The sequence below is a fragment of the Corvus brachyrhynchos genome, unplaced genomic scaffold, assembly GCF_000691975.1.
Source record: "Corvus brachyrhynchos isolate BGI_N302 unplaced genomic scaffold, ASM69197v1 scaffold37, whole genome shotgun sequence".
Classification (NCBI taxonomy): Eukaryota; Metazoa; Chordata; class Aves; order Passeriformes; family Corvidae; genus Corvus; species Corvus brachyrhynchos.
The window spans coordinates 318,377-338,818 of record NW_008239289.1 but is presented as its reverse complement, the minus strand read 5'-3'; the positions used below and the strand labels follow the sequence as shown (position 1 = coordinate 338,818).

At 36.9% G+C, this 20,442-nt stretch overlaps 1 protein-coding gene across 18 annotated transcripts in view; it reads left to right on the top strand.

Moving 5' to 3' along the window:
- The window catches only part of CUNH9orf3 (chromosome unknown C9orf3 homolog), a 219,043-nt gene that overhangs the window by 63,639 nt on the left and 134,962 nt on the right, over positions 1-20,442 (top strand). For 15 of the 18 annotated variants that reach the window (XR_001864014.1, XR_001864015.1, XR_001864012.1 and 12 more), the window contains 6 exons: positions 410-516; positions 5,667-5,769; positions 5,877-5,984; positions 10,662-10,705; positions 16,928-16,988; positions 19,447-19,455. Coding sequence is in view for 11 of the 18 variants with exons in the window: in XM_017740426.1 (XP_017595915.1) it covers positions 410-516; positions 5,667-5,769; positions 5,877-5,984; positions 10,662-10,705; positions 16,928-16,988; positions 19,447-19,455 (432 nt within the window). In the remaining 7 variants the exon portion in view is untranslated. Of the gene's footprint in view, positions 1-409; positions 517-5,666; positions 5,770-5,876; positions 5,985-7,298; positions 7,680-10,661; positions 10,706-14,348; positions 14,494-16,927; positions 16,989-19,446; positions 19,456-20,442 lie in introns of those variants that run through there. The other 3 variants (XM_017740431.1, XM_017740430.1, XM_017740432.1) reach the window with 3 other exon arrangements.

The following is a 20,442-nucleotide window of genomic DNA, read 5'->3' as shown; positions in this document are numbered from 1 at the left end:
GGCAGGTGTAGTAGGAAAGAGGAATGAAGCCAGGACACAATGTGTAGCTCTTTACTCTCAAGTTGGGAAAAGTAAAGATGCAACCAAAACCACTATGCCAGGTATCTGTACTGTATATTCAGTTCATTTGTTGCCATTCGCTAAAGGGAAAACAACATGCCCATCTCTCTCCTCAGTCAGAACTATTTAACTGATTAGTGATTTGCTGTGCACAGTGAGGCTTTTGATTTTCTTAGTGCTGCTATTAACTCTTACAGCAACAACTGTTATTTTTTTATCATGGATATTGGTACTGTTTCCTGCCTCTTCTGCACATTAAAGAGAAACAAACCAAGTTTCATGTTCCAAAAATTATTATTGTCTGTTGGGAAACAGCAATCAGTGGTCTGTGTTTTTTGTTTACAAGCAGCTGTCACATGATGAAATAAAAGGGCAACAGGAATTGAAAGCTTTGCTTCGCTGGCGCCGACTCAGAGATGAAGTGCAAAACTCTGAAGAAGAGCTGCAAGTTTTAAGGTAACAATATGATAGCATCATCTTTGCGTTTGCATGTTCACTCTCTCATGTGTTCCACATTTTCTCCCTTCAAAAGATATTCATCCAAATCATCTGATTAAATCCACTGCATTTCCTTATTTACTTCTAATGAAAGAAAGAAAATGCAAGTTGAACTGACTAGGTTATACATCTTGACTATAATGCAATTGCTTCTCCCTTTGTTATAGAAAGCCTTCAGAAACCATGGGATTTAGTATGATATTAAATGTCTGTAAGCATTTTACAAGAGCTTCTATTCACAGGAAAAATAAAAGACCATTTCCTGAACAAAGTTCACTGTTGGAAGCCGTAACAGAGTCATTTTCTGTGGCTGAAGACAAGCACATACACTAGGATGGTATCTGACTGCCAAGCTGAATGAAGCTTTTAAAATCAAAGAAAAAATACAATGAAATATATAAATCCACTTTCTCATTAGAAATTATTAATATTTAAAATAGTTTCTTGGTCTTTAGATATCAGATGCTAAACTCAAGGCTCCTTTGTAGATAGCTAAAGGCAGTCTTCCTTAGCTAGTTATTAATAATCTGGGCTGTTTTGATTGTTGTGTTAGGAATTTTCCATAGTCTTTGATATTGAGTGTCTGTCTAACTCAAGATCCACTGAGCCTCTACTGCTTGTCTCCTCATAATCTTCAACAAAGAATAACAAGTTTACTAATCCTAGTTCAAATTAGCCATGATTTCTGACCAAATCATGGAAGTACAGGGACAGATTTCAAGCAGTTATGTAGTCCATTCTCCTGCTCTGAAATAAAGGCAGTACACACAGACCATCTTAAGTGGGTTCTTACTAACATGTTCTTAGAAGGCTCCAATAAAAAAGTTTTCGTAAGAGAGACAAGCTGTATTAGTGTCTCAGTAAGACAGCTAAGGTTAGTGTTAACAGTTAAAAATTGCTTCCTAATCCACAGTTGAAATACTGTTTATTTCAAATAATGTGGGTTTCATTTTTTTCTTTCACCAAGTGGAAGTGAAGAATAAATTGATATCCATCTTCTATATTATCAGCTTTCAAATGTTTTTGGAAGACTGTTGCCATTTCATTCATTTAAGGTCTTCTCTTCTTTTTGTGCTTGCCCAGGAGAACCTAAAAGGCTTTTATATTTGGACACTCTAGAGAGCCTTCACCAACAGAAATTCCTCTCCAAGGCCTCATGTAATCCAAAAGCCTATCACCATCTGCGTAACTGCAGTCTTTCATTGATCTGTTTTACTTTATGTTTATTGATGAATTGTGTACCCTGTGTGTAAGCAGAGTCAATGAAGTTCCACATGTGTAAATGTTCAAGTGTGTAATTTGATGATAGCTGTAAATGCAAAAGCAAGTTTTATCACTAGTTGTTACACAGCTGCTGCCAACACAGCTACCAATTTACATGCTGAGGGGTTTTTTTTGTTTTAAATATTTTTTTTTAATATTGGTTTTTGTGATAAGACACTTATCTGAGTGTTTTCCATTTTCAACATGGTGGAATCACATTTGTTGTCTTTTGTTTGAAGTATATAACTTTAATCAAATGTTATGTGGTGTAAATTTTCATAATTTTTTTTCTAAGGGCCACGATCCCTGAGTGTTTGAAATCCTGAGTTTGAAACTCAGGAAGGATTGATTTATTTTGAAATTGAAACTTAAGCTTTCTATTCACTTGCACATTTAGTAGACATAATAATAAGTATTTTGCTTACCTTTTGGATAGTAGTATTCCTAATGCTAATACAAAAGAGTGACAAATTCATTTCTCATTTGAAAAATATGTCTCCAATAAACACTTCAGGCCAGGAACATGATGCCAGCATATGATTCTGGCCATTTCTTTTTCTCTGATATCTCTGGTTCCTTGTGGTTGCATTTAAGGGCTTCCTACTGGTTGCAGGCAGTTATAAATATTTTCTACTATTTTTGTGGCATGGGCATGAATAAGTTCTCTCTTTGCATATTTACTGGGGTTTTTTACTTTTCTTCATCCTTCTGAAAGTATGTCCTTGTGCTTTCCAAAACTGGCATATACAAGAGAAAATCTCAGTCCTGGCCCTTGCTCTAGGTTGTGAGTCTGTACTGAGGTTTGGGCTGGTTCAAACTTGTGTTTTTATACAGGATATTAAAAGTTAATGACAACTGTTTGTTACTTCTTGCCAATCATTGGCAGGAAGAAAAAGACCAAGCAACTCACTCTTCCTGAGCATAAGCTTATTCTGCAATTACTTTTTTGTTTCCAGCTATCATATCATTATCTGTGTCTCCTGTCATCTGGAAAAATCTACTCCAAACTTATCAGCTGAACCTATTAATTTTTGATCCAGCAAATTAATACCTATTTAGAGTGGGTGAAAGCCACTCAGCAAACTGATGATCAACCTGATGTTTCTCCTTATTATGGATATTTGGTATTATGTTATAGGAAGTAGCATGTCATAAGCTACCTGAAAAAAGAGGTCAGGTAAGAAAGAAACTGGATAAATGTCTTTTCAACAGGCAGCAGCTCTGAAAGGCAGCACCAGCAAATCTTAATATTAAAGAAAGAGTTCATGGCACTTTCATGCTCATACAGGATGAGACTTCCAACAGAACTGTGCCTATTTCCTCACAGAATTTGAAGCAAACCTGCAGGGATAAAAGCACCTGTGAAATATGTCTTGGCACTCATTTTGTTGCTAATCATCAACACCAGCACTCTCATCTCTCATGTTAGGAAAGGAAAGAAAACAAGAGAAGTCCATTCTGTAGTGCAGAATAGAGCTGGCATTGATGTTTCATCTCCTGACCCTTACGGCTGAACTTCAGCTTGTGGTTGTTCATTAAGGCAAGCCAATGTTGATATCTAACTCTAAATTAATCTCCAAGTTCTGCTTGTGTCAGGTCCATTCTGTCCTCAAGCAATGTTTCTGACAGCTCTGCAGGTGTTTGAAGAGTTTTATTCTGTCTGGTAGGAAATGTGCTTTCAGATGGTCTCTTACAGGCTCTGCATAAGTTTTCATGACCTGCCACATCAGAGCATTTAATTACCAAGGACATCCTGGTGAACTGTACTTTTACTAGTGCAATGCACTCATCTGCCCAGTAAACAGAAAGCAGCATCTTCTACTTCCTTCAGAAATTTGCCAGTATCCAAAATGTGCCAGATGGTATTTTGAATATTTTGAAACAGTTTGTCTTTAGCATTATGCTTGGCTTTATCTACTAGGTTAGATGCAGATTTTGTAGGCCAGTGTAACAAACTTTCAGTCTCTGTACTTTCAATGTCTTCTTAATACAGTAAGCACTGCTTTAAAATAGTGTGTTGAAGTACTGACAACAGAGAACAGGGTTACATTCTACTTACACTCCTTTACAGACATTTTCAAGAATATATGTGCAGCCTTTGCAGAGGCATGTGTATATGTTTTCTGTATGGAATTCTTCAGTACCATCATCCAGATGCAATACTCCTTTCTAGTCAGTCCTAGGATCTACACAGGCACAAAATCAGAGCAGGAAGGAAGTGTGGTTGCCTAATTTAGAATAATTGTGATTATGAGAGAGATTTCAATTTAGTGTGGATTCTGTAGCCTGTGCTCAAACTCCATTTTTCAAAATCAACAGCTATTTATTAAGAGTGAAATGAAGCAGGTTTTGCTTTTTATGTATGCAGAGAACAGTGAAAAGTCATGTATGGAATGTCAGCAGGCCTTCCTTCCAAGAGACTGATCCAGAAGGGAAATAGCTGGATTTCTGCTTTCCTACAGTGTGTCTGCAACATTTACATAGTCTGAAAGATTTGGAGTTGCCACAGAATAAGAAAACAGCTATTGATATCTTTCTTTCAATGTTGAGGGAAGAGTTTACTGGAAAGGTATTTCTGAACTATAACGTGGAAGAGGACTGTGTTAGAAACACAGTGTAAAATTCAGTCTGTTTTTTTTCTCTCTATTTTATTTCAAACAGCTACATTTTATCAAAATTTTGTGTGTAATGGATTTCATGTGCACAGGCCCTAATTAAAATATCTAAAAAAACCCCCAGTTTAGCACTCTGGACAAAACTTTAATAAGAAAGTGTTACACAGATCTAAAAAAGGAAGAACGTTTTTCTCAAGGGAAAAAAATGGAAAAAAATTTGATCACAAGGTTTAGCTCCTGAAATCACTCTTGCATGAGTGATGTGGTTTGAAGAATCTTGCATTTCTGTGGCCCGTATGTCTCATATTCTGTAGAAATGAAGGGAAGGATGTTTGGTTTCGAAGACTGGCCATTTCAAAATCCACATTTAGAATTGGAGAGGTTGTTTTAGTCACAGGGTTAAGCTCCTAAGACAGGCGTCTGTTCTCAGACTACTGCTAGCTGGGATGTTTTCTGAATGGAAGAAAAAAATCTAGAGGGTCTTCAGTACTACACCTGTGAAGGCGCTTCTTACAAATGAAGAAAAAATGTTTCCATAGCTTCTCCTTAGTTTCAGTCTGTGCTCTTCAGAGCCTAGAAGTCCTCCACACTTTACTCTTGTAGATTTGTGGCATACCAGATGCTATATTACATTTTAAAATCAGGCTGTAAATAGTAGGGTTTTTTCTAGATGTTATTGTCTGTGAACCTCAAACCCATGTGTGAAGTACTTTATCTTTTAAAATTTGAACTACTTTTCTTCCAACTCAAATGGAAAAATGAAAATCAGATCACTTTCTTCAGCAGTCTATTGCATGCAGATGAAAGAGGTTATTCTTGCAAGGATAGTCATGTAGGCTGTTAAGCCAAAGATCAGGTAAAAAAAGAGAGGACTCTAGCTGAACCTTGTGACTTCACTATCTTTCCCTCCACTTCCGCTTCCCCTTAAAATGTTATTTTTATTTGTTTCTCTTTGTTCATAACATGTTTGGACTGGAGAATGACCTGCAACCTGATGTCATGCTGGCTGTAAAAAGACTACACTAACCTACTGATGAATTTTATTTAGTAGAAAATTCACTAGTTCAACTGTCTAAGTTATATACGTAAGGTAAAAAAAAAGACTGGACTCATCACAGGTGTTTAGAGTTACTATGCCATTCACAATGCTTTCAGCTGTCAGAACCTGTAATATATGACTTATTTCTTTAGTTATTTATCCAAAACTTAATTAGTGTGTTTCCATTTTAGGCCCAAAAAGGAGAGCACAGGAGAATTTAGTGAGTCTGGAGCTTCTGTTGTCAAGTATGGTCTTAAAGCAGAAAAAATCTTCATGCAGGTTCACTATTTGAAGGTGAGTGTTGTCAGCTGATTTTTATTGAAATTGCTTTATGAATATCATAAAGAATTCTGTCTTCTAGACATCAGAAAATTCATAGCTTCTGCCTTAATTTTTTGCAGGGTTATTTTCTTTTACGGTCTCTGGCAAAGACCATAGGAGAGGTCTCATACCTTGCATCTTTACGGAAATTTGTCGTTAAGTTCCACGGGCAGCTTGTCCTTTCTCAGGTATTGTGCTTGGGCTTGTTCCTCACCTTTTGGAAAAACAAACTACCCAAACTTTTGGATTGGCTACCTAAATCATCATTTCTGGTTGTGGTGTAAAGGGAGAGACAATTGTAATTTGTCAATATAGGTAAAATTCTTACCTGCTAGGGTGAAGAACATTTTTTTCACAGTGGCACTTGAATCAGACCTGCTAATATCCGATAATACAAACAGTGAGTGATTTTTCTTTTTAAAATGGTACTTCAAAAGGTCAATGTTCATAGGTACTGATGTTCTCAAAGATAGGGTCATTTACCATGCTGGAATTGTCTCCTGTAATCTCTTAGTTTGTGGTTTTTGGTTGTGATCGGTCAGTCTTTTCCCTGATTCCTCTCTGTTTCTGAAAGAGAAGAAATTGTACTTCTGAATTTATTTTCTTCCTCTCTGCATGCTGTTTCATTCAGTGCTTCTAATTTCACCATCTTAGAAGGACAAAGCCAACTAGTAGAAATTGACCTTCCACTAGGGGTTTCTGTAAAAGTCACGTAACTACTGGCACTAGTTTTGATTTAGGGAATTACATAGCTCTCTGAGCCCAGAATTCTAGGAATCCTGTCACTGGATGAATCCAGCTTGTGCAAATAGCACTGCAGCTTCTTGCTTCCATAGTGCTGTGAAAACAACCATTCATGGGGGTGTCTGTGAACCAGGTCACTGAAGTCATCGTGGTAAAAAACAGGCCTGGAACAAAACCCACGACACAACAAATATTTAGCATTGCTAGAAGAGCAGTGTGATGACAGTGAGGTGCAAGGGAAGAGAGAAGAGAAGGGGTATGAGTGACTTCCTGAAATGACCTTCTTTGCTGAAGTCTTTCTTATGGTTGAAATCTTTGAGGGTATTCAGGACGTCAATTGATGTCTCCTTGAAACACAGAGTAAGGGCCTCTGATTTTGTGTAACGGGAGTCTAACACTTGCTGTTTCATCCAGACACAGTGATTCTTCGCTTGCATGCTTGCTGTTTTGAATCTCACTCTTATGGGGTGAGATGTATGCCCAGGTATCTTACAAATAGCTTACAGACCCGTGATTTCTTTTATATGTCTAGTCACCCAGAAGTTAGGAGCAGTAGCTCTTAACACAGCATTTCTGCCCCGTGGAGGAGTGTTTGGAGTGTTTAGGGAGTAAACACTGCTGCAGCTGTTTCCTGTGCCATATTATTGAGACCATGAGCAGTTACATTTGGCATACTATGGAAAATGCCAGTGACTATATGAGCCTTGTCTACATTAGCGTGTCCAAAATCGTAAAAATGGTGCTTCACTATTACACAGCTGGAAGAATTTTGAAAATTACAGAAGTCATGAGACTGCTAACAAGAAGAAGAAGCCCAGTGTTTTAAGCTGGTGGTAAGAAAAGTGCTCAGATTTTGGTAAGAAAATGTTAGCTTGTTGCTCCTGGCTGATGTGGGGTGAGTTGTGTCAGTAGACATTTGAAAGCTGCAAAATGTTCAGCACATTGTACTACTAGTCATGGTAGCTAGCTAGCACATACACTAGAGACTTCTCCCTTTGTCTAGCTATGAAATATCAGTTTGTAGCTTACCTACTCCAGTCTCCTAAGATGAAATACTCCAGCCAGAAACACCGATTTTGGTTATTGGATAAAAAACTGCTCAGGGTTTCGTTTTTGGATTATTGAAGCAAAAGTTAAACTTTTGTTTCCTAGGCTACTTTTTATTTGGATATGTGCAATATGTCCTTAACTATGTGCTTAATGTAGGTAAAGAAAGAAAAAAAAGGTACTGTCCTTCATTTGGAAATACCACTTGATATGGTGGCGAAAGAGCGTTGTGCATTAAAACTTCTATGGTTTGCTTTTGTGCTTTACCTTATTTTACATCAGCCTAAATCCAGCTCTTACTGAAGTTATTGGGAAGAGAATTTTAACATCATACTAGTTTTTGGTCACTGAAAAATGCAGATGGGATAGGGCTATATCCAATTTTAAAGTATTTTCTGCCTTTGTAAGAAATCCTTAAGATTATGTTTATGTTGGGGTCTGGTATAGGTGGATAAGGAGTCACAGCAGGAGTTGTAAATGCAGAAGCAATGAAGTCAAGTTAGTACAAAGTTTCTTATTCAAGATCCTTCTTGAACAAATATGCTGTCAGTGTTTAAATGAATAAAAGATCTAAAATAAATAGAGGTACAAATAGTAAGTTTAAATATTATAGTGCTGTACTTTCACCTTGTCCAAAATAACTGTAAAAGTTCCCAGGTTTAGGAATTGTGGGAATGAGGGAAAGTAAAACAGTGAAAAATTGCGCATGTTATGAATACTAGTCTTGTTTTCAGCAGTGTTTGTAGTAATTTTCCTAGATGGGAGCTGCAGGTGCAAGGAAATTACTTCAGATGTGTACATTAATCAGTTTGCTTTTTTCCTTCATTTTGATTGCATGCTCAGTATGTTTTTAATGGTAGCTTTATTTTAGTTGAGTTAGCAACAGATGAGTAAAGCAAATCTGGAATCTTTGAGAAGGATTTTTAAAAAATATTTTGTTTTTCTTTTTATGAGAGAATTCACTTACTAATTGCTTTGAGTGAACTTTTAAAATAATGACTGGAGTGGTTTTGATTATAAATAAAAAGAAGGAAGTGCAAGTTGCTGGTACTCCTAACAGAATTAAAGCCATTGTTCTGTTTCATCTTGAAATAAGAATATCTTGGAAATGGAATTGTTTGCAGACTTTAATTTTCATGTGGTTCTGTCTGTTATAATGGGCAAAAAAAAGGCTTTTGACTAAAGCTAGTCAGTGGTTCCATCACCTGGAGCTTACGCTGTTAAGATGTCTGGCTAATGATTAGTTAATTGGTAATTTGTTTTCCTACTCTGTTTTGGAGCATCAAAATAGGAGCAGTTAAAATAAGATATAATAGAGTAATCCTAATTTTAAGAAACTGTGTAGAATGATGGTTACTTCTTTATTCTTAGCAGATATTTGGAAAAATTGAAGGCAGCTTTAATCACAAAGGAGATGCTTAATTTCATAGTGTAGTATACAGATTATAAAACCATCCTAGTACCAGTGGTATCTTTAAGTGCACTGTGTGATTATGAAAAGCTGATGGACTCTAACCAGGGAATCTGGCTATGTTAATGTATACACAGTGCAAATAGTGTGAAGGATGACCACTTCAGGTTTACTATTCACATACTTTTGAAATAACTATAATTATGATCTTTACACATTTTTTATTTGCACCAAAGTGTTCTTTGTATCTCCAGCAAAACTTCCACAAGTGGAAGACAGTAGTTCTCTGTTTATATGCAGAATAGTGTAATATTTACATACAGCAAAACTACAAGTAGTTGTATAAAATAAGGAGATTTCACACTTTTTCATCATGTCTGCAATATACTGTGGTTGGGACAAAATTACTCCTGTCACAGTTAATGGTGGCATTCTTGCCACAGCAACACTGAGCCCATCACTGCGCGATTTACTCTTTGTCATAAGCCAATTCTGCAGCCATTGCAAGACAGCCTGAATCTCACTTATAATCTAAAGAAGGAACGTTTAACTGTGTTACCAGTAGTTTCAATTGTACAATCAATCTTAGTTTGATTCCCTAACAATGCCATACTCAGACAGAGGAACAGCATATTTTGTTGACTGTTATGCCAAAGTCCATAAACAGATGATTTCTGCCTTTTATGAAACATTCTTCAAGACCTTAGGGAGCAACAATTTGCAATCAGAAGTCAGCCTATACTCGTATACTGAAGTGAGGACTGTTTATTAGCCTATGAAACTTGTCTCCACAAAGATTCGTTTTAATAAAGCAGATGCATTGGTTTTATGAAGCAGCATATAAATGAATAATTCATATTAATAAATCCTATTATTATGAGATTGTTCAGAGGAGTGTATTCTGTCAAAGTGATTTTCATTGAAATTAGGTTGTGTAGCATATAGGGTGCCAGAGAACCTTTTAGTAATGTCAGATGTAACTTCCTTAAGAGGGCTTATCATACTGGTATAAGTGAGGATAATAGTAATGCTCTTCCATTGGCATTGCATCATCTTTGTAAAACCATGAAAGAAATTCCAGCTACCTTTTATTTGAAGAATTTACTCCTTAGGTGATGTGGTTATCAGCAATATTGTGAATTTTGTCATGGAATGAAGAGTAAGTGTGATCTAATCAGGCATGTGCACTGAGGAAGAAAAAGCTTTATGTAGTTGTGTAATTAATGACAACATGATAACATAAGCATAGTGAAGAAAGCGTAAACACCCTTAATTTTGGTGTTTCTTAACTTTTGTATGTGAGTCTGCAGCCTTTAATAGTTTTAAATATAGTTTATGTGTGTATATTATGGATAAAATAAAAGTAGGAACGTGGGATTGTGTTAAAATAGTCAGCAGACTTTTCAAGCCCATTTTCTTTTGATATTGACACTTCTTGCTTCAGTGGGTTGGAAAACTGACAATATAATGTATATTGTATAAATAACAATACGTTTGTTATTTATACAATATACATTATATTGTCAGTATATCACCATAATGGATATATAGACTTCTTTCTTATCATTCTGTTATCTGTAGTCTTTGATCTCACACCAGCAGTGCAGACACAGGGTTATGGCTTCATAAACATACTAACTGTGCTGCTCTGTTAATTTTCCAGGATTTTCTTAGCATGCTGTTGGAAGACATTCCTAAACAAAAAGAGTAAGTAAGAACTGGGCTTAAAAAGCCAAAGAAATACGTAGAAATAAGATTTTAATATGTGCTAGCCAGAAATAGTGATAGTGCTAGCCTGAAAATTCCCATTACATATATACACAAAAAATTATGAGACTTACTGTGGTTTTGCTATACCATGCTCTCCCCGAGCAGTGCCTTTGACTTCCACGTTAGGTCAGAGGTGATGTCCTGTGTTCACTATGCAACCTAAAGTGCCATGCATAGCTGCCTGCTCAAATTAACCTGTGATCCTGCTGCCAGCTACTTTTGGCACATGGCACCCTAAAGCAAGGATGCCAGAACTTTGCTGTGAATCTGGGATACCAGAAAAGACGGATTTTTTCAAGAAGTAGTCTGGTACCATCCCCTCCCTGTCATATATTGTACTGCATGAGGAAAGATGGAAAACATGAATGGAAATTGAGCATTAATTGTCTGCCAAGTCCTTCAAAATCCTTCTCTGTGTGACTGTGACTGGTTGAAGATGGTAGTCTTTAGCAGCACTTTGAATCTGTCCCTGCTTATATGTTGGTTTGTTCTGTGTTGTTACAGAATGTGCTACAAATACAGATTCTTTCATAGTGGATCTTTACATGTTATAGTTTTTAAAAATAAAGTATTCACTTAAAAAATATAATTTTGAAAGCCAGGATTCCAAATGTGCTCATAACTCTGTGTGAGTGGTTTGGAGAAAAAAAAGATGATATTCATAGAGGTCAAATGTATTGAGATTTTTAGTGAAACACTTCTATTCCTGATGGTTGAGGAACAGAGAAGCTAGTTTTCATTGAGAAAATGTGTTTTGTGGCATCTTAAGTTTAGTTTGGGTGCTGTTACATTCTCCATCAATGTAGTGGATAATACTCTCTCTATATAATTCAATATAGTTTCTAGCCCAAATATAATTAGGTATATTATATGGAATAGATGTGAAAGTGATTTTTTAAATGGTATGATTATACACTGGTTTGTTAAGTTACTTCTTGTTTTCCTTCCTTTTTTTTTTTTCACTTGGGTTTTTCTGAACTCCAAACCCAGTGCAAAATGTTGTTGCATAAGCATCCATTTTTCTGCCTGAAAACATACTTAAACTTCCAGTGAGACTAATGCAAAAGAAGTATGGCTCCATTTGTGATGCATCACATTCCAGAATGTGTGAAAGAAATTTCAGATGTATGGTAATTCATTTTACAGTCAGATATATAGCATGTCTGAACTATCTATTGCCAAAACGACTTAGCAGATATCAACAGTGATGCAAGGAATAATAGAGTGTCTTGATATACAGAAGGCCTTTATTTCTTATCTGCTGGGAAGATGGTTTTTTAGTTCTTGAATGCATTCTGTGGCTATACAGAAATATTCACCTGAGGTAAAAGACAAGGGAGGAAAGATAGAAATTAAATATTTTTAGAGATTGTCTGCTGATGTGCTTCTTTGCACAAAGTTTGATGTAGGAATGAAGTGCATTTCAGTGTTAGAGCAAAAATTCTGTATAGCACACAAAGCCTGCCAGGCTTGTGCAATTCTGCCAAGTAAAATTTAAATGTTTAAACTACATGCTTCAAACTTGACAAATATTAAGCACTGTAATACACTGAAGTTTGTAATGGAAGCTGGTTTAATCATTAAAAAAAAAAAAAGAAGTAGTAAAGAGGCATTTGTAGTAGGTAATCAAATCAAACCAAATCCTGCACTCAGCTGTGACAACAGGGGCAAATTATGTAGCTAGTAATAGAATTTGGCTTATGGCAGACTTCTGTAATGAGAACAGGATGAATATTGGCAAAAAATGATCATGAAACAGTGTGGAAATTTCTGTGGTTATTACACTGTGGTAATGTAGCTTTCTACTATTGGATACAGAGACTGGATCTAGAAGATCCTCACCTTCAAGCACTTCATTCCTTTAGTTTTTATTCAGAGGTTATTTTTTAGAACATTGCTAGTGATTAGTAGCTCCAAGATCCAGATTCTTAACTTTTTACTGATTTTTGCTGCCTTTTGTTGTCGGAGGAGGAGAGTTTTATGCCTGCTTTATAGGGCTACTTCACTTCCTGCTCTGACTCAATTATAATGGCATGTAAGCTGTAGGAATCCATGCTGTGAGGCAGGATCCTTCTCTTTCTGGACTGCAGATGAATACTGACAGCAGATAAACTGAGCAGTACCTTCTGGTCCTTTATAATTTCTTGCCTTTAAGACAGATTATTTGTCTGTGTGAAGGACTAATGGAAAGAATGACAAATGAGTATTGATCATTATCCTTCTCTGTTTACAAAGCCTTTACAAAACTACATGCACTGGCTGGAGTCTCACATTATTTTGGCCTTTCTGTGGAAAATCTACAATACTTTCCACCTATAACTGAGGTGTTTTATGTACTCATATAAGTTGAAACTTCACTACATTGAACCAAACCAAACCAACAAAACACCAAGTTCCCCTCTTATGTGTCTATGTATCAGAGCGCATTAGATTTGATAAAACTCTAGTGGCTTTATTCTCCCCAAGGCTTACACCCATAATCTTTGCTGCAAGTTGATCCTTTCCACATCTGCCCGACATGTGAGCTGTGCAAAGAATCAGCGTTTACCCCTGCAACAGACGGTTTCACCAGTCTTAGATAAATCAGAGTTGCTGCTTGTGCAGCTACTTTATGACTGCAAAATTTTTTTGAGCAAGTCAGTTCTGCTCTTAGGGGTTTTCCGCTGGTATTATTTATTTCATTTCGTTCAATAAAGTAAACAAATCTACTAATGAGCTATGGTTTTAATAATACATGATAGACAAAGGAAGGCTTGTGTTGGAGCTCTGCTATTTGTACTGTTAATAACCCAGGTTCACTAACCACATTCCTTGTATGTCTTCACAAATTGTCAATTAAGTACTAAAATAATGCTGCAATTTCAAGCTACTCAGCTATACAGGTGTATCTATTTCTTTCTTTCACGTTTGCTTTCTTTGATTCACATGCACATTGTTGTGAATGTGATTTTGAATGAGAAAAACAGCTGGTAGGCACCTAAATACTGAAGCAAACCATTGTGAAAAATTATTCCCAGTGGTTTTGATTTCTCGATTTTTTTTAATAAGCCAATATATATATGCTGGATAAAATCCAAAGACAATTTATCTGCAGGAAGGTATGTCTAGTTGACAGAATCACTAATCAGTCGTGTTTTGATTTGCTCTAACTATGCCTTTGTATTCAGCTGGAATAGCTTACTTTGAAAATTACTGACATTTAAGAATGTATGATGAAGCAGATATGCTTGTTTAAGTATTTTCAGTTGGATATGACAGAGTTTTCTATCTTCCTTTATCCTAAAAAAAAAAATTGCACACTTTCGTGGTTTTTTCTCCTTGATTTAGGCATTAACTGAGTTTATGTTAAAGTTTGTAGAGTACCTTAGAGCCTCGTGCAGTGAAAACTTGATGTATAGCCATCTTTTATAATGCTAATTTTCAATTTATCACTAATGTTAGTATTTTACAGACTTCGTTTAAAGTGTTGAATTTGAACTGTGTGTGATGTTAGGAGATGATTCCTAGGCTTATTGGCTTATCATCTGAACAGCTAAATAAGGGATGAGATCATGGATGTAACCATATTCTCATTTTACAGTAGGGAACTGTTGGACAAAGCAATTGAAGAACCTTGGTCTTGTAAGAGTTAGGGTGCTAATCAACTCAACCCAGATCCCGCTGTCCAATACAGAACCTTAACCAGAAGGCCATTCAGGAATTCTCACAAACACCAGATTTAAGTCCTTACAGATGCTTAACTGCAGTGTAAGGAGGTGGTAAGTGCCCTTACTGAACTGCAAGCTCTACAAATACCAGGCTCTCTGTGCTGTCTCTAGGACACTTGTTTTGAGATGGCAGTCTATTTGTGATAAATTTTTGGGGGTTATTTCTAAGCCTGACATTTTAGTAGAAGCATTTCCAACATCTTCATAGTTCTTCAGTACTGACACTTAAGAGATTCAGAGTAGATCCTTGCAATAGTCTCCTCATTACTAATATAATTTTTAAAAAATAGTGAATGCCTGTTAACTGCTGAGACAAGTTGCTTTTTTTTTAATAGCTGCCAACAAGAGTATCCTAACTTGGAATTAAAAAAAGATGTGTGCAAATACAAAGAAAAAAGATTGCATATGGTCATATGACAGGTGTTTATCTGAAACTGTGGGTGCTCCAGGCAGAGAAAAAGCAGTGTTATTGGTTTTGCCCTTGAGAAAAATGACAAAGTTTTAGGAGGGGCTGAGAAGCTTTCTAGTGGTTTCTGCCTGTATTAGTGTGGTGTCGAAACAGTGAGATTCCCCTTGGTGTCATAAGCTCATTTCAAAGCCAGTTTTTGAAATTAAATAGAGGGTATGTTAAACAATGGCTCTACATAGCAAATGTAACATAGATTATTTTGCAGAGATTTTTTTCTCCAATATAGGTTTAGTTTCTGGGAATGGGGGAAAGAAGGATTGCCTTACATTGTGGGGCTGTGTTTCTTATCCCTTGGTAAGACAAATTAAATGTGCAACTAAGGGAATTTTCCCCAGCTCCTAGCTCTGCATCAGCATTAGGACACTCAGCTGTATTGGGTTTAATTCATGCAACAACAAATAACAAAAGTTTTTATCCTGCTTATGCTTCTTGAGACAGAATAAATGGTACAATCCAAGTGACCTACCTTTGCCTACATAAAATTTTGGTGTCTGTTTTTAAGCTAGTCCTGTATGCACCCTTTTTAGTAACCAGACAGAAATAAGAAATCAAGTGCATAATCTTATTCTGGAGAAATTAAATTGACTGATTGTTTGGAAATATTTCTCTTTATTCCCTGTCAAGGGACTCAGCTAACTCACTTAAAACTACACACCAATTTTTCGAGCACAGTAATAAGGTGAAGATAATTATAGTCTGAGGGATATAGCAGTTAAATGTTCTAAATTTAGTAAGTTTGCACAAATAACAAGGAACAAGTCTGGATGTTTAGTAATTTATTTTAATGTAGAACACTACACAAGCATCACATATATGTTCAGTTTTCTGTAGAAAATTGATTTATATAGTGATCTAACAGACACAATGGTAATTTCCTTAAAATTCAGATTCCTGACTATGTAGAAATGCTCCTTTTTGACTGCTGTGATTATTTTAATCATATGATCAGAGAAAAAAATTTTATTGTGTTGCTTGCCTTCCTGATTCAGAGCTTGGAATAGCTGTTCTTTTCGTGAATGCTTGTTGGTTGAGTTTACATTACACATGTGAAAGTAACTGCAAGCATTAGAATGAGTCTTGCCAAGGCATTACCATACACAGGGCCATACACATTTGTTCTGATTCTCAGAATATTTACATTCATTGAGGACTTACTCAACTTCCTTTTTTCAGTACTTGCATGTGTGATTTTTTTTTAAAATTAATTAATTAATTTTTATTTGGCTTCCCTTCAAGTTGGGAAGTCTTCAACCAGGGTTGAAGTAAATGCCACAGAAACTGCCTACAAAAGTAAAAGTGCAGATATAATTTCTGAATTTGCAAATACTTATGCATGTGGTTATTTCAGTCCCACACAGCTTCATCATGACAAACTATTTCCTTTTGTTGGAGCTCCAGACGATTCCATAATTTCACTGTGAAAGTTATCAGGATATAAAGAAAGTGCAGAAAAGACAAAACTAAAGTATATTAGACATTTGGTAACTTTGAGAATTAATATCCATCAGTGCTTTTTAAAACCCCAAAGTTTAAGAAAGTTTGTATTCAATTTCATTTTAGTTAGTATTTTATCTTTGCAGTTGGGCTGCTTCTGTAATAAAATACTGGGTTCGAATGTTTCAGTATAAATTTACTTGATTTTTTTTCTGTAAAGGAAACAAAAACCCATTTAACAGGAAGTAGAACACCCGTTCATACTTTACATGTTTCATAAATGCAGTTTACCACCTAACAATTTCTCTGTCAATCTTTATAAGCACGGAATTTATGATTTGAGTTTTAAGTACACAAAATCCGATCTACCTTTAATTGGCTCATAGGACCCCTGATGGTTTTATTAATTAAAAAAACCAAGAATGTTGTACCATTGCAGTACAACCAACACTTGGATTTAGGGTGTTTGCCTAGCTTCTAAAGGGTTATTTTTAATATGAAAAAAAAGGGGGTTTTTTGCATATCTTCTAATTTATTTTTTTTTTTAAGGTCTGGGTTAACTGTAGAAAGTATCTTCCAGAACTGGCTGGACACTTCTGGAATACCAAAGGTAAATATAAAATACTACATCACAAAATACTACGTCTTTCTGGAGTCTCAATTTTCTCATGGTTTTTAAATCACTACCTGAACTCATAATGGGTATGATTTTAAATAAACAATTTTGATGATGGCTGCTTTCCACACCTTTGTATGGCTTTAGCTTTTACCAATTGTGGGGATTTTTTTCTACGATTGTCTCAACAAACCTGCCAAAGGGAAAATCTTACAAAATTTATCCTATGAATTAATACTGTAGTCATACAAAAGTATACTTTACAGTATAATGGTGGAATCTACTAAATGTAAGGAAAATTGTTCGCAGTTGTTGGAATATGAATTACTTGAAAGCATTAGTGACAATAGTAATTAAATGTTAAATTATTTGTACTTTGATAACTTGTGAATTGTGAGACTTGCTTGTGAATCTGCTGTGTAGATAACATTTATTATTGGCATTCCAGCATTGAGACTAGCATTGTTTTCTGCTTCTAATACTAAAAGGTTTTAATACTCATATTTTGAATTCTATGAACTGAAAATGCTTAGCTATGTCTGTGCTATGTGAAGTCTCTGATTATTCATTTTGGACCAAAACCCAGTTTTATACAAAGTAAGTTTTTAGCATGTGGGACTCAGTTTCTAACTGATTTCCCCTGAGCAGGCATGCCCTAGGTTGCTTGTGATTTATCCTGCCTAGTGCTTGAATTTGTTTCCACTTGCATTAGTATTTAAAAAAAACACCAACTTTTAAAAGTTAGAATGTTAAGTTCTGGTTTCCATATGTGAAAGTGCAGTTACTTAGGCAGCATGACTGAGTGAGCATGTTTGCAGGCAGAATTGACAAAATAACTGGAGAGCTCATTACAACAGACAGTGGTCAGAGAACCTGATCTGTACCCAGACACCGTGGCTGAGCTCTTCCCTTGACAGCTTGAGATGTGCATGTCCACTGATCCCTGTATGCTGTAGAAGGCTTCTGGGAAAGATTTACCCTGAGATCAAAATGTTTCAAGACTAATACTTGACTATGCTGTAAAATCAAGGCAGAGTTTGTTTTTTGGTGTGAGGTTATTGAAAATAAAATTAATTAGAAGGGAGGAAAGGAAGGGACAGGGAGTATCATCATGCATTTTGATGCTCAGCCATTTCCTAGAAGAGGGCCTTGATTTTAGTTCTATTAAAAATACACCAAAGTTTTGGTTTTGGTAAACAAATTGCACATGTTGTCAAACAGCTGATTCAAGTATATGTGTGAGATTGATGTTGCATAGCTGTAGCTGTAAGAGGCTGAGCTGGCTCCTGAAATAAAAGAGTTTTCTTGCATTTTATTTACACATATCTTTTTGAGGGTGTGCTTTATTAGTGTTTGACAGTGAACTCTAAAATCACAAATAAGGAAGATAGGAACAGACTAAACAATTGGAAATGGTTTTGATTAATGTGAAAACTAAACTCTGTTTTCCTGAGTACCGTAAGTTGCTCAGAATGAATAGTGAGTTGTTTCGTTATACCTTGCAGGTATCTGTTGCTTGTGTAAACAAAATATGTATCAAAGATATTTCCACACACAGCAGGTTTGTAAGTTGTTTTAAATTTTCTTTAATGACTACAGAGATTTCCCTGCTAGTTTGGTGATTCTGTATTAAAAATGTCAACAGTAATTTTGCTAATTTAGTATTCTACTTCTGAGCATCAGCATACTGACCTCTTCTCTCTCTTTCTCTCTCTGTCTCTCTTTTCCCTCAATAATATTGTTGATCATAAAATTGTAAAGGGTTTGGGTTGGAAGGGACCTTAAAGATCATCTAATTCCCAGCTCACTGCCATGGACAGGGAGCCCTTCCACTAGACCAGGTTGCTCAGAGTCCCATCCAACCTGGCCTTGAGCACTTCCAGGGATGGAGTATACACAGCTTTGCTGGGAAACCTCTTCCAGTGCCTCACCACCCTCACAGTAAAGAACTTCCTCCTAATATCTGACCTAAACTTACCGTCTTTCAGTTTGAATCCATTCCCCCTTGTCCTGTAACTACCTGCTCTGTAAAAAGTCACTCTCCATTTTTCTCGTAGGCTCCTTCCAGGTACTGGAAGGCCGCAAATAGTCACCCTTTCTCTTTTCCAGGCTGAACAAATCAAATTCTCTCAGCCCTTCCTCACAGGAGAGGTGCTCCATCCCTCTAATCATCTTGGTAACCCTTCTCTAGACTCACTTCTACAGGTCCATGTCTTTCCTGTGCTGGGACCCCAGAGCTGGATGCAGTGTTCCAGGTGGGGTCTCACCAGGGCAGAGCAGAGGGGCAGAATCCCCTCCCTCCCCTGCTGCCCACACTGCTTTGGATGCAGCCCAGGACACGTTTGGCTTTGTGGGCTGTGAGTGCCCATGTCTGGGTCATGTCCAGCCTCTCACCCACCAGCACCCCCAAGTCCTTCTCCCCAGGGCTGCTCTCCATCTGTTCATCCCCCAGCCTGTGTTGGTACTGATCAGGTGCCCTGATCCAGGTGCAGCACCTTGCTCTTGGTCTTGTTAAACCTCAGGAGATTCCCATGGGCCTGCATCTTGAGCTGTCCAGGTCCCTCTGGATGACATCCCGTCCTTCAGGTGTGTCAAGACCACCACTTGGCTTGGTGTCACCTGCAAATTTGCTGAGGGTGCTCTTGATCCTTATGTCTATGTCATTAATGAAGATAGTAAGTAGCACAGGTCCTTTTACAGACCCCTGAGGGACCCCACTTGTCACTGATGTCCATTGGCGCTCTGAGCCATTGACCAGTACCCTCTGGATGCAACTGGCCAATCACTTTCTTATCCATCTAATAGTCCACCCGTCAGATCCCTCCCTCTCCACTTCAGAGGGAAGAATGTTGTGGGGGACTGTGTCAAAGGCTTTACGGAAGTCCAGATAAATGACATCTGTAGCTCTTCCCTTGACCACTGGGTTGGTCGGGCAGGACTTGCTGTTGGTGAGGTCCTGCTGGGTGTCTCAAATCACCTCCCTGTCCCCCATGATCTTCCCAGGCGCTACAGACGGGTCGGTAGTTCCCAGGGTCCTCTTTTTTACCCTTTTTAAAGATGATTTATACTTGTTGCCTTCATCAATTGTCAGGCTCTTATGGGAACCAACTTCCACTTCATTGAAAGAACTGGAGTTGTGTCGTTCAGTGAATAGGAAACCTTTTTTCCTTTGTGCTTTATTAAATCATTAGAGGAACCTTTTTTCCTGAAATTCAGACTTCAGAGGTTGCTTAGTAGCTCTCAATATGTTAGTATCTATAGTGTAAGTACGACTATAATTACTGACTACCGAACTGTAAATCTACTTGTGTGCTTTACGGGACCTGATACTGAAATTCCCTTTAAAAGTATTTAGATTATTTCAGCAAACTAGTAACCTGGCTAATATGATGAATCTATGTGAAGGTGCATAAGATCGCATCTGAGATGCAGATGAACTACCTGCTTT